This window comes from Indicator indicator, chromosome 4, assembly GCF_027791375.1.
Source record: "Indicator indicator isolate 239-I01 chromosome 4, UM_Iind_1.1, whole genome shotgun sequence".
Lineage (NCBI taxonomy): Eukaryota > Metazoa > Chordata > Aves > Piciformes > Indicatoridae > Indicator > Indicator indicator.
The window spans coordinates 24,282,986-24,297,756 of record NC_072013.1 but is presented as its reverse complement, the minus strand read 5'-3'; the positions used below and the strand labels follow the sequence as shown (position 1 = coordinate 24,297,756).

General features: G+C 38.6%; 1 protein-coding gene across 4 annotated transcripts in view; it reads left to right on the top strand.

The window, feature by feature from the left end:
• Positions 1–14,771, top strand: part of CDC42BPB (CDC42 binding protein kinase beta) — a 92,881-nt gene that overhangs the window by 25,833 nt on the left and 52,277 nt on the right. For all 4 annotated transcript variants that reach the window (XM_054400401.1, XM_054400400.1, XM_054400399.1 and 1 more), the window contains exon 2: positions 3,112–3,203. In XM_054400401.1, the coding sequence (XP_054256376.1) occupies positions 3,112–3,203 (92 nt within the window). The remainder of the gene's footprint in view (positions 1–3,111; positions 3,204–14,771) is intronic.

Genomic DNA, 14,771 nt, shown 5'->3' with positions numbered 1-14,771 from the left:
AAATTTTATTTACTTTTAAGGAACCTTAGACAAGAGTTGAGTTTTTGCGTTCCAGGGGAAGTTCTATCCAATTAAAGAAAAAATTGTACATTTAAGTATTCATGTGTGGTGCTTAGCTTCCCAAGAGAGAGACCACTGAAACTGCAGTATGAAAATCTGCTAACTGCTAAAAGCTGACATGAGTGAAGTGCACAAATAGTTTGTGAAAATAGTAACTTCCTTTTAGGAGGGAATACTTTTTTCATTTACATGTATTAAACTAATTCATTTTAGTATGTAGTAGTTCAGTTGACCAGCTGAGATGGAAAAAGCTGGGCCAGCCTAGGACTCCCACGGGTTTTTTTAATCGAAATAGTAGTAAAAAGAATAATGTCTGCTAATCACAGAGTCACAGAATGCTAGGGGTTGGAAGGGACCTCCAGAGATCTTCGAGTCCACCCCCTCTGCAAAGCAGGACCACTTAGGGTAGGTGCACACACTGTGTCCATGTGGGTTTTGAAGATCTCCAGAGAAGATTTGGGGCAACCTCTCTGGGCTGCCTGGTTCAGTGCTTGTCACCCTCACATTAAAAAAGTTTTCTCCTGTTGAGATGGAATTTCCTGTGATTGAGTTTACATCCATTGCCCCTCATCCTGTCACTGGGAGTCACTGAAAAGAGACTGGCTCCATCCTGCTAACAGTCACCTTTCAGATATTTGTAGACGTTGTTAAGGTCCCTCTCAGCCTTCTCTTCTCCAGACTAAACAGCCCCAGGTCTTGATCCATCTCAGCATCCACTCTTCTGAGCCACACCTTCCTTTTTGAAGGCTACAGTTCCTAGAAAGATAGCATTAATGCCCTTCTCCGCAAAGGCTGTTTCTTCTGTTTACTCAAATTTCAGTATGTGATCTGCTTCATATATAATGTTTGTTATCTTTTAAAATACAAAACTAATTGAATTCAGTTGTTTTAGTACACCTTAACGTATTTATAAACTGAATCCCGATTTTGGTGAGCTGAAGTTCAGTACACTTCAAAGCAAGGAAAACTCGAGGTTTTGTCACTAGTTGACAAAATAAAATACGAGGATTTTCTTAAGTGTACAAGACAACTTCAGCTTGTGTAGGTCTATTTCCTCTTGATTTGAAAGTTGCTTTTGTTCAATTTGTAGCAGCAGGTTTTTTTAATAAATGTATCAATTATTTTTGTATTCTGTTTACTGGGTAGAATTACTGCTAAAATTAGTTATCTCTAAAAACAAACAAACAAACAAAACCCCAAAACGCCCACAAACAAACAAAAAAACCCTCAAAACCCACAAAACCAAAAACTGGGTTAGTGTCCCCCAGAAGTAAAATTTTTGGATTTCATTTTCTCAACCTGTGAAACTGATGTTCTGCAAAATTAGTCTAATGACCTGTCTTCTGCAGTAGCAATCCGTAACTTGATAATGGAACTTTCACATTTATTTCTTAACTGTAGCTGCATTTTTCTCAATCTGTCCTGATTTGATTTGAAATGAAGGAGGCAAGAGAATCTTGCAAAATATCACAGCCATCAGCAGTGGTATTTACTTGTGTATGTTTCTGAATGATTTGGTATGGGTCTGGAACTGGTTTGAGTTGGTGTTGCTGGGAAAGTTTGTTAAAAAAATATTTGGGGATTGGGATGATAGTCTAAATGGTCCTGTGGTATGAGAGACCATGGTAGACATTTCTGCCCAGCTGAAATGGGAAATCTAGCAGAAAATCTAGTAGAGTCTTGTTCTGAAGTTTAATAGACAAGAAACATCCAGTGAAAGGGGTATTAGTTGTGGAGGAAACCTCTTCAGAAGCACCTCTCAAGTACAAAGCAGCAGCACGGATGTTCTTCGGTACAGCTTTTTCTTCATTTTATTAGCTATTACATTAATTTTTGCTGAGAGGTTTTCAGGCTTTCTTGATTAGACTTGGTACTGAAGTGTGTAATCTGCAGTTCAGATGGCTGTATCTTCTCTGTGTTTGTAAGGTTTGGTTTATTTGAAACACATTATCAAGGCAGTGACCCTTCTTGTAGGAATTCTGTTTGGCTGATAACTCATTAGCTTAATCATAATGTGAGGTGAGGTAAGAAGGGAGTCTGATCTGAACTACAAGCAGTAGTTCTGTGATATTTTATTGAGTTGCAAATGGGAAAATTACATGTGTTTAAAAACATCGGTCTTTTTAACCTAATAATATTTGTGATGAGGTGAGGAAGAGCAGTCTCTTTTTGTGCTTAGTTAGGAGTGTAAGCTGCTTCATTGTAACCACAATACTTGCTCTTGTGCAGTTCAGCTTTCACCACTGATTTTCCTTATTGATTTGGTCTTCGTATAACAAGTATTGTACCTGAACAGTAATCCTTATCCTGTGTTATGACAGAAATAAAATATTCTGAATGGGAACTGGAGAGAATAAAATTGATGGGATTTGCAGATATGGTGGAGTTTGTCACCAGATATTTTGAGAAATGTCTTGAATCCAGTGGGATCATCAGAACAAAGTTAGTGTAGGCTAGTTGCTAGACATCTTCTAGGCTGCAGCCCTTTGATACTTGTACTAATTGAGACTTAGTGAATGTTGCTTAACAGAAAAAATTGTTCCAAGCAAAAATCTTAAATTAACCACAAATTTTGTAGAAAATGGACTCATTGCTACTGAGAGCTATATCTTGAGAGTGAGTTGTTAAAGCTTTAGCTGGTGCTAGCTGAAATAATAACAAGTAAAGCTGAACTCTGCTTAAGAAGAGATTTATCCTAGTGACTGCATCATAACACAGATTTTCTCTAGGGTTTACCAATAGTGAAACAACTCTTTCCCTTTCATGTGGTCCTCCACTGATTGGCAAAACCCTAAAGAAAGGAAGAGAAAAATCATTCTGAGATTACTTAGCTCTTTGCTTTCTGGCAGCAAAACAGAACCAGTCTTAGAATTGAACTATTTAAAAATTCTGAGTGTTAATTAAATAGTGGAATATTTTTCCCTTTTAATAGTGGTTGAAAAACTGCTATTGCACTGGGTATGGAACAAGTACTTTTGATCTCTGTTTTATGGATTGTTTAGACTTACCATATTTCTCTACATAATTGAATTTTCTTTTTTTATCAAACAGCAAGACCATTTACAAAATTGGTAAAGGAAATGCAACTCCATCGCGATGACTTTGAAATTATAAAAGTGATTGGAAGAGGTGCATTTGGAGAGGTAAGAGATTTTTTACTTTCCGTAGTTGTCGCTTTCGTCATCTGTGCATCAGATTTCTTGCTACAGTCAACCTGTACTCGTCCTTAAGACAAAAGATTCATACAGAAGTGTTAAAATGCTTCCAAATGTGAGATGTAGCTAGGTACTCGTGAGAGGTCCTTTTGAAGCAGGGTATTTAGTGTCCAGTTCAACGATTTTTGTGACCGAGTTATTCTGGTTTCAGGGTACCAAAACAAGTGTCTTTTCAGTGTGTGTATGAACAGGGTGGTCCCACCTAGTAGCTGCACAGCTGGATTGGGGATCTCATCTCCCACTTGCCATATGTACTTTTCTGCGCTGCAATATTTTGACAAAGAACTGAGCTGCTTCTGTGGTAGAAACGTGGAGGCTGCCTCACTCATCTGCCTGTCTCTGTAGCAATCTGGTAATGCAGAAAGATGCATTTGGCTGCCTCAAAGGCTGTTCCCTGTCATCTTTGAAGATCAAAGGCTGCTGGATCTGTTTTTGGGCAGCAAATTGAATCATGCTGGGATGATAGGAACGCCTTATGTTTTGAGTACTTGCCAGTCCCAGGACTCTGGACTGAAGCTTTACTTCTTAATATGCTTGGTGAGTCTCATCAGTCACAGATGTCTGATAGGGCTTGCCATTGGCAAAAGCATTCATGAACGTGTCCCCTCCAGTAGGCACAGGATATCTGAGGCTTCTGGAGAACCTCAAAGACAACCCTTTCAGCTTTAAGTGAGTGTAACTAAAGCCGTAACTGTCAGCAAAAGAGTTTATTAACTGAAGAATTTCTAGAAGTAAAAGAAAAACAACTTAAATTTCTTTTAGGAAGCTGCCTTTAAGTAAAATGTGGTGACAGCCATTAGTGGTTTGCTTCAGCCCATTAGCAGTTGGTTGCAGCTTCTGCTGGTGTCTGTGGCTAGGCTTCCTTATCTTCATCTTCATTGTCTCCATGGAGAGCAGGACTCTGTGCTGTGCAGTTCTTTCCTTTGTGTCCTGTGTGCCCTGGACATGCCAAATACTTTCATGTAGGATTTCATTATGGGACAGAGGTACCACAGGCAGACCAGAAACTAATCTAGAAAAATGCCAGGATCCTACTCAACCTAGGTTCAGAAAGCAATGAGGTTTCTGTATGCATATGTACTTAATAATTTCATATCCACGTACTTTAAGCTACTTCAGAGACCACTTTTGAGGGAAGCGGACACCTAAGACAGAAAGAATATCTCTTTGTACCATCATCTCATGATGTCATGAGGTAACATAGTTCATGTAGAAGCACCATGAGCATAACTGCGAAAGAAACTTGAGCATTTTAAGTAAAATGTCCAGATCAATAGTCACATCTTGACCTGTGAGACAAAAGTACAATTTATACGGGATGTTGAATTTAATGAGTTGCAACATTTTTTACAGAATAGGAAGTGTTTTCTTAGGGTAGTGGAAATACTGCATGAAAATCAGTTGATTGTTTTGTTTGAGTGTTTGTTTTTAGCTGGCATGTATTATTTGAGCATGGCTTTTAGAGAGGAAAGTTACTGCAAAGAGTTCAGCAGGAAAAAGGAGAAATGGGAAAAAGGAAGGTCTGAAAGCTACAAATTAGGTTCCCAAAAGAGGTGTGAACAGAGAGATTTATGAGTAAATAAAAGGCCTAGAGACTTAAGACAGTAGTATGTAACTGTCTACCTCTCTGTTAAGATTTAGATTCAAATCAGTAGTGTAGTTTTGAAGAGAATGCCTCCACTTAGTGCAGAATGATTCTGTGATGCATGATCTGGATTTCTTTTTGGAGCAAACTAAACCAGAACCTATGTTCCAGGTGTGCACCAAATGTGCTTCTGGCCCCAACCATTACATAAGAATCAGTCACTGTGTTTGACTCTCCTAACAGCCTCAAAGCGCATTTGGTTCAGGAGACCAGGCTAGATAGTCTGAAGCAAAATTCCTGAACTGCTCACAATATAGATGGGAAAGCTCAGCTCAGGCTACTTTCATCTCTTGTTCTGGTCTTGGTGTGCCAAATTACTTGCTATAGTGGCTGTGATCACTGATATCTAAAGAATTTTAGACTGATGTTTTGGTAGTGTGTCTTTTGGTGGGATTAGAAGTGGTTTCTAGATCTGTTCAGAACTACGCTTGTGAATGCTGTAGCTGTCAAAAAAGGTTTCAGGTCAAAGGAACCATTTATAGTGACTTGCAGATGTACTCAACGTTGGGAATGCCCTCAGAGACTGTTTTCCATAGTACTTGCTCTGCTCTTTTTCAAAGATGTACTTGCTCTGTTTCACTTAAGGAATTGACCAACTGGAAATCTCAGTACAGCAAATTAAGTGTTTATATGAACTTGAAGAGACTTCGTTTTATATTTGCTAGGGGATTTGAATTGACCTTTCTTAGATTCAGATCAAGAGTCTTAAGGTGTATAAAAGGTATACAAATTCTGGGTGGAAACTTGTATTAATAGTGTTTGGTGTGCCTAAATCAACATCTTTCATATTCTTTCATTTGGAAAGCATGGGACTTAACTAAAGCAATTAGTACATCCTTCCCCTTCCCTCTTGGTGGAAATGAAATTTCACAGAAGTAAAATGAGAAAGTGCCTTAATTTAATACTTCTGTTAGGCCTGTGAATGCTCAGAAGGTCAGTGATGTAGTCACCTGTCAATATCACATTGTCTTGTTCAGCTTTTAATTTAAAAAGTTCTAGTTTATAGTTGTAGCATCTTAAAACTTTTTGATCAGATTAAATTATGCAGGAATCATTGATTCAAGGTTCACTATACTTTAATCCCATTTGCCAGAGCATGTTTTGTATGTTTTGCTTATGAATGAATCCTTTAACCCTTGTGTATACTACACTGCTATAAATGCCAAATATTACAGGCATTATGAAATAGTAATTCTATAAAGGTTGACATTCCATAAGAAAATAAAATCTAGTTTCATGAGAGGCACTTGAGCATCTGACTTGTATAAAGCATCACTTCAGAAAACTGAATGAGGGAGCTGTAACTTTCCTATAGTGCATTCATATTCTTGTTTAAAAAAAAAACAACAAAACAAACCAAAAAACCACACCACAAACACAACTGTCTGCTAGAGATAAAGTCTAAAAATAAGTCTAAAATGCGTGTTATAAAGCATAAAGAGGTTGATCAGAAATAATTCTAGTCAGAAAATACTTAGTTTAAGTAGTTTAAATGTTGAACAGCTAAACAACCAGACTTCAAAAAGAAAACTACATTCCAGTCTTCTCAGTTTAGTTATTTTGGACTTTTTTGAGAATGCAGAGGCTTTAGTCTTACCAAAGAACTTTTTTGCATAAATCAGTAGCTTTGAAGAAAGATAGCTCAAACCAAGTAAGTCGTTATATTAGTAATTAGTCAGGATCAGTGGTCAGTGTAAGCCAAACATGTTCTTTGACCAGAGAGAGGATTGAGACCACATGTAAGCCTGTCTCTGTGAACACAACTGCAAAATCAGTATCTAATTTAAGGCAGATCGATATAATCACCAGTACTGTATTGACATGTCAATCCTTTTAACTTTTTTTCTCCTTTTCAAGCCTGAAGAACTCAGCCTGGTTCTTTACACTTTTTCCAGCAATATGAGAATAAAACCAAACTGGTAATCCAAAACCACCGGAGTGAAAGTTGTTACAGCACAGGAGATCTGAGAAATCGAGAAAAAACATTTTGTTAAGTTCTTTATTATTGTGCTATGACAGAAATAGCCTAGCTCAGAACCTAGAGTTTTCTTCTCCAGCCACCTGCCCAAACACAGAGTTGTTCTTTTCTCGTAAAGTAAACCAGCCACCTTGCATGCAGGATAAACTGAATGTCTGAATATCCTTTCTAGCAGCAGGCCCTGACTCCTGGCTTGAGAAAGTAATTCCATTTTTTCTGAAGTTTCATTGTTATGAAGAACAGTTTGAGATGTTCTTTGAGTGATTGACAGAATAGTATGTAATTCAAAATGATAGCTGTAAGGAGGGTAAACCTCTCCTAGAGGGTATTCAGCTGGGTGTATATACCCAACTGGCTGAAATATTTTCATGAGTGTCACAGTGTTACTTTCAGTCTTCCTTCTTGCAGGTCATATAAGTATAGTTCATATGCAGAGGGGCAACCTCCATGAGAGAAAAAGCTAATCATAATTTAAAAACCCCCTGAAATAAAAGCAGAGCTCAAATGGTTTTCTGTAATTAATTCTGGTTTCTATTAATAAAATTAATGGAGAAGTCTGGTTTTGTATACAAGAATGAGTATGTTCAGTAGGGTGAAGTTTTTGCTAACTAGTGAAAATAAACATTCCTTGGGGTAAGATGTAATGATACCTAAAGGATAGGACAAAAGGTAATGCTTCAAACTGAAAAAGCTAGATTTAGATTAGACTTTTGGAAGAAATTGTTCACCATGAGGGTGGTGAGGCATTGAAAGAGGCTGCCCAGAGAGGTTGTGGAGGCTCCAGCTGGAAGAAGTAATCAAAGCCAGGTTGGATGGGGCCTTGAGCAGCCTGATCTAGTAGGAGGTGTCCCTGCCCACGGCAGGAGGATTGAAACTGGATGATCCTTAACGTCTCTTTCAACCCAAACCATGCTATGATTTGATGATTCCATGACTGAGTAGAGAATGGAAAACTCTCCTCCAGCTTTTAGACCTTTAAAAAATCATCAAAACAAAAAAGACCCATCTGTGGCTTGAAGTTTGCGAGTGCCTGACTCTCCTTCTGTCCAGAAACAGTGTGGACTACGTTGGAAATAAAGTAATGTCCTGAGAGCCTGTGCTTGGTGGAATTGTGCCTACCTGATAAACCTAGTGCAGGCCTAAGAAATGCCTTCTGTATGCTATTGTTTGCTTCTGCATGCCAAAGGAGCTGGGAGTACTAGTGCTACAGTATGATGAGAGGGATAGGAGGAGGATCTTGTGCACAGGGACTGTTTGGTTCTTAATACTTGCACTTGCTCCTTTGTAAGCTTCATCTGACTTCTTCGTAATGTTATTGTAAGTCTTCAAAATCACTTTTCCTCATTTTGTGAAAAGTACCATTTAGTAGGCATGCTGCTGTAGATTAAAGCATTTCAGTGAAGAGCTGTTGTTGAAGGAAGAACCCTGTCAAGATGTGCCTTGTTTGAGAACTCTGGTTGTATAGTGTGGCTGACACCTCCTGGAAATTTGGCAGCAGGGGACTGAAACAATTGTTTTCCTTCCCTCGTTTGTTAACAAGGATGTCTCGAATGAGCAACACTTACTGTGCTTCCAGCGGAAGGGTGGAGCTACTTGGTCCTGCTGAGCACAAAAATAACCAAAACTCTTAATGTGCCTCTTAAGTATTACTCCTCTGGATGGATTAGAAATACCTTCCCACATAAGTGCTGTCGTTTGCAGACTTGATCTGTATAGTATGTAGAAACTGTACGTCACCTCAACTCAGGATGCTTAGTCAGGGTCTTAGTTGCAATCAACAGAAGAAAGCAAATAATTACCGAGAGAACAGGACTGATCCCCCTGTTCAGTTCCAGATGAGAGATAGACTGGCTAAGGGTACAATGGGACTCAAAAGTGAATATGCAAAATCTGAGCTCCCTGTGAACAGTTGTGCTTGGCAATGAGGAGCTAAGTCATTGGTTCCTTTTCCATCATGTAATCACAGCTGAGTGGTACTGAGTTTAACATTGTCATGTATTTCTAGAAATTACCCTGGGGCACAGCTGTGCCTGCATCCTGCAACTAAGGCTGTCTTGCTTATTCAGAAGCCTTAGTGATTGGTACCCAGTAGGGACTGTGCTTTCCTACGCTCTAGATTAACAGAATTCATACGTATTGCACACAACATACAGCACTTCTCACTTGGCTATGCAAAGAGTCAAAGCATTCACAGAAAACAATGCAGAAGAAATATTTTAAGTGGCTTTGCTTTTCTACAGTATGGTCCTCACACCCCCCCCAAAAAAAGATCAAAGCAAGCTATTTTCTGCTGTGGAAATAGATGAAGAACAAACCTGCTTTGTTTAGAAAATGCTTCAAAAGAGCTGGTTGCTATCTTAGTCCTCCCCTGGTTCCTTCTCTGTTTGTATGGCAGCACCAAGTTACTATGGTGACGGGCAGGTTGCAAGGAGCTAGATATGCAGTTCATTGTAGTGCTGATGTGAGACCAGCATTTGTCTCTGCAATCCCCCTAATTGCTGAGGAAGGGCTCAGGTGTTATTCAGGCCCTTTGTTCTTCTTTTGCTTTCTGGCTGGCACTTGTAAGTGATTTCTTAATTGCACAATATGAAGATCTGCACTGTATGTTAAAAAAAAAAATTTTTTTTGCTTTGTGAATGTGCATCATGGCTTATGAACTCTAGCAGAAGATACTCTGGTTGCTCATTTTAAATGTAAAATAACATAAAAAACCTGATAGAGCAGTCCAGACCAGTTTTTCCTCAAAAGATGAAATATTAAAACTTAACTAATGATCAAAGACTTTTCATATCCAAGAGAGTATCAGGAGGATAAAGCAGTTCCTGCAGTGTTTTTCCAGTAACTAGTGTCCAAGGCATCAATAGCATGAGACAGAAGTAATAGAATTAACGGTGGCAAATACAAGTTTTAACTGAGGGAAATGAGTGTAATATTCAATTATGAATCTGGTAGTAAGACAGCAGTTTACATCTGAAATGACATTTTGTCTCCGCTGTGGGTTGAAAGGCTTGTCTCAAATTTCTGCTCAAATGTCTAAAGCCATTCCAGGTTGCTGACAAAGGTTAATTCATGATAATTTCCCACTGTTTTAGCCATGTAATTTTCTTGTCCATTAGTCTAAGCAGAGCTTTTATCATCCTTATTACTGGTATTGTTCCTTCCAGTTTTATTTATAGGTAGCAATACATCTATTTTAAACAAGTAAAACCTTTTCTGTTGATATGGTATATGAAAGACTACAGTTCTTTGATCATCTCAATAGTCCTTCACACCTGCTCCAGGTAAAAGTTTATTTAGACAGGTGTGGCTGTCTGTGGACTTTCCATTGAGTTTGTATTCATACATGGCAGTAATGTTTACCTATCCCTAGTGGTGTGTATCTGCCTATGAATTCCAGAATCATGTTTGCCTTTTCTTTAGCTACCTGCTGTTATCAGCTGGTTGCACAAGGATTATCACCTATATGTCTGTGTTCCTCTTCTTTTCAGCTGTGAACCTTTTGCATTTGTTTCACCTTGTTCCTGAAAGTCCAGTCTTTGAGGATGTGTCACCTGAAAGTTTAATGTGGCATGAACATGAACAGTGTCCTAGTTAACTTTGTTTTATCTTTGCTTTGAAATTAATATCAATGTGGTTTCCAAGAAGTTGTTTTGTTAGACATCTTAATTGTTTCTTGGAAATCCAGTCTTATATTTAAATGATTTCTGCACTTTCTTACACCATACTTACTGTTTACATAAAAGAAAATTTGTTAACTTGATACTGCTTACTAATGCTGATCATGTCATTCAGAGGGCAGAGTATAGTGGTGGGAAGCTCTGTCGTGTTTGTAAAGGCTGATTTTGCTCAGATCTCCACTCTGTAGGTGAGGAAAGGTAGAACTTGGTGTAGAATGGCTTTGCACACTGCAGCCTTATTGTCAGTAAGCTTTGAAGATAGAAATGCAGCAGTTCTATAAAACAGTTCAAGAAGCAAAATGCTAGCTCTTCCCAAAGGCCAAAAAAATGTTATTTTAGCTATATTGGTTCTTTTTTAAATTTTTATTTTTTTTTTTAGTACAAGCAAAACAGAGCTTTGAGGCAAAAAAAAGGATGGGAAGAAAATGGATGGCAGAAGTAATATAAATCTGATAGGGTGTTGTGGTGTGTATACAGCTGGCTCATTTATGCTTTAGCCACAGTTTTCCTGCTTCTTTTTTTTTTTTGACATAAATATGTCTTGAAGTTAGGCACCAGGATTCATTAGACTTTCTGAGGTCCTTGAGGAAGTGTACTTGATCTTTATTACAGTGTCCTTGTTGTCATGAATCTTGAGCATGACTAGTCACAGTGATAGTAATCAAATTACTTAGTGACAGCTTAGACCGATGCGGCTTGCTTGGAAGGGGGTTTGCAGTGTGGGGGAACCCCTGCATCTGGGATTTTTCCTTATCAGTGTTTGAAGACTGGATAAAGCAGAATCACCTAAATCTCTCTACCAAATGACTTTCATGTAATTATTGTTCAAAACCTGATTCTCCATTACATGCTAGAATAATGAGATGCAAGTTGGGTAAGTTGTAATTTTCTTGGTTTGACACAGGCATCAGATGTGGTTATTCTGGGTCAAAGGTGTGTGTGGTTTAGTTAACTGACATCCCATCCCTTTGCCCAGGTTCCCAACTTCCAAAGGCTCCCTAACCACACCTGTAACTCAAATGTGGTCAGTAGTCACAGAGACTTCTGCTACGTGTGTTACTCAGGTACTAACCATGTACTTACATGCTTTGTGAATCCTTAGGTGTCCACAGCAGCCTGTGGTTGAGTTCCAAAACTGTTGTGTGACAATAATACATCCTTAATCTTGCTACCTTCTTATTTTGATTCTTTTCAACTTCCATGTTATGAGAAACAGTAAATAATTGTTCTCTGTTCATCTTCTCCATGGCATTCATAGTTTTGTATACCTACCATAGTTATCTCTTTCAGGCCTGGGGTAGAATATTAAATCTTTTTCTTCAGAAGCTATTTCAGAAGCTGCTTCAGAAGCAGCTGCTTTAACTTGTGCATTTTTATCCTTTCATTATCCTTAACAGTTTTATTTTTTCTTAAACTTCTGTTACAGTGTAAGTTGTAATAGCCTTGGAAATAAAGAGTGAGCATAAAAATTAAATTTTGGGTTTTTTTTACAGTCTGTGCATAATATGAGCACTCATTCAGCCAGTAGATTTTTAATCTTCCAAGACAGAAGCAGTGCCTTTTGCTGTTAAAGTGCTTTAACAATGTTTTTAAAAAGCATTTGCAGCAGTGTTTAAACCTGTGTCTTTTGGAATACCTGTGAACACCAACCAAGTATTTTTACTTAGGGTAGCAGATGTGGTGAATTGGTATGTAGTATAGGAGCTACTATATTTAAAACCTGATGTTTTGCATGGCTAGTACAATTGCATTATGTTTCTGTTTGGTCTCACAAAGTGGTCACTGTGGTGAATTGAATTTGAGGTATGCCAGAGAAAGAGGAATTAATACAAAAGTAATAAAGACCAACTATACCACAACATCTCAGAAGCAGCCAAAATGTCACATGAGAAATGCATGCTTAGAAATACTACCACCTGCTGAGGAAAGTAAAAGAAAGCTTACTCAGGGAAATGGTGAGGTGTTATATGAGACAAATGGTGTAGCATTTTTTGTGATACTGAGGCAATATTGCTTATAATAGTATTCAGTTTATTAAGGCATAATTTAGTTTGTGCTTCCTTGTTTCAATTCAGACATCAGTGAGGTTTGGGGGTTAAATTTCTGTTTGTTTTCTTAAAAAACCAAACCAACCACACCAAGATCTGATGATTAGAATGGGTTGAGGAGTTTGGTCTAGTCAGACCAAAATTCTGTTACTTTTATTAGGCATCTTTTGCACCTTTCAAGTTCCTTCTAAGAGATAAAATTCTTAGTGAATTACCTGTTTTGCTCTATGGTTGCACAGATTTTTCTACTGGCACAAGAAGCTGGTGGTTGCCCTTACAACTAAAGCAGAAGTGTGTTTACTGGTGCCATAACTTGATAACCACCTGATGTGAAAGTGGAAGTCAACTTTACTTTTATTAGTTTTACTTTTTCTTCCACAGAAGGCAATTATCTTCCTCCAGAAGATTTAAATTGGGCTTTTTTTAAGTAGTCCTTTCAGTTGGAAATGAATAGCACTAATATAGATAGCAACTGAGGAATTGCTAAACAGGTCCTATCAATTTGGCTTCCTTTTCTTCTTTCTTTTTCCAGGCCTGCTCTCATATATTGCTTTGTTCTAATGTTTGCAGAGCTCCTCAGTTTTGCATGTCCTCCTCGATGCCAGGCTGGCATCATTCCTCAGTAGCTGAGCATGCTTCAACCTTCTGCCATCCTGCAGTGCTCTCAAACAGTGGGGGCCTTAGATAAAGTGCAGTAGATGCATGTCTGAGTTCTGATTTGTGCACTTTATTTGTACTTAAATGGCTGAGCAGTTCTAGCATTGTGGTGTAATGAAACTTGAATGCTGCTACTTCAGGGCTTGGTGAGCTATGCTTGCAAATTGCTTCTGCCCCAGAGCTTTTATTCATCTGTAGCAGGTAATTTCACTCAGTTCTGGTCTGTCCCTTCACTGGAGAGGGGGTTATTTCCTGAGTCATCATATTCTGTATGGAACAGAGTTTAAAATGTTAACAGGTCATGTCAGCATCAGTATAGGGTGACTTACACTGTGCTTTCAGCTATGTTACAGTAATGATTCAATTAAGTGTATAGAGAGAAAGTATTACAGTGGCTTTTAACTGCAGGGCTGCAATAAGGCTAGGAGGAAGACTAAACTGTTTAGGTCATTACTGAAGGTCAGTGTTGAATGTTTTCATATGTGCCAAGGAACCTCATGTGTTTGAGACTTCTCGTATCCTTCCCCCAGAGCATGGACAGTATCTGTGGGAGGTTTGTAGGCCAGGAGGCACTATGATCTAATGCAGCTGTGGGGTATCCTGTGTCTCTTAGAGAAGCTTCTTTTTAGTGCTGTGTCTTTCCCAGCCACGTGTTTAGGGCCAGCCTCCCTTGTCTTTCCTGTGATGGGTACCTATCAGTTCTTCTATTAAGATGCATTTCCATTACATGAATCTGTGTGCAGGTGTGTACTGGATGTGTTCATCCATTATGTGACCTGATGGAGGGGATCTTCACACACTGAGGGGTAGAAGGCTTAGGCATGTATTTGCAGAGTGAGGTGTCTGTCTAAATGTGAATATCCCAGTTACCCCTCTGCCTCTCATCTGGTGCTTCTTTACTGGGAAGGTGCAGGGAGTTATTTTATTTCCCTCATACTTCCTCAGGTCTTCTGACTTTGTGTAGTGTTGCTCCACTTGATGCACTATTACAACCTTGGTTTATAGTCAGCAATAGTAGCTCCTAATTTGCTTATTGATAAGAGTTTAAGCAGCAGAAGAGAGCAGCTGATGTGATTCCTGTTACTTTTTCCACTGCTATTCAAAGCTTTGTTGGATGCAGTGAAAGGTGGTTGGTTTTATACTTCTGAAATAGAGGTGAGCTGAGAAGGAGCAGAAATATTCAAGCAGTCCATGTATAGTCTGAAAATGTTGGTGTCTTAGTCATGATGCCTGCTTTTCTTTTACCAACTGAAAGATTTTTGTGGGAATTACGGCTTTACTGCAAGAATTAGTTTTGGTCTTGGAGAATACAAGTATTGGTCAAAATTAAGTCTTTGCATTCCTAAGCATTGAAGTTTTGTATTCTTCTGTTTTTTCTCCCACAGTTCAGCTATGTGAGGGGCTACTGTTCATAATAGACCAGTCTAAGCAAGTTTAATACACAGGATGCACAGTAAAATGCTTCAAGCAAAATGTTGAACAAGTAAATCA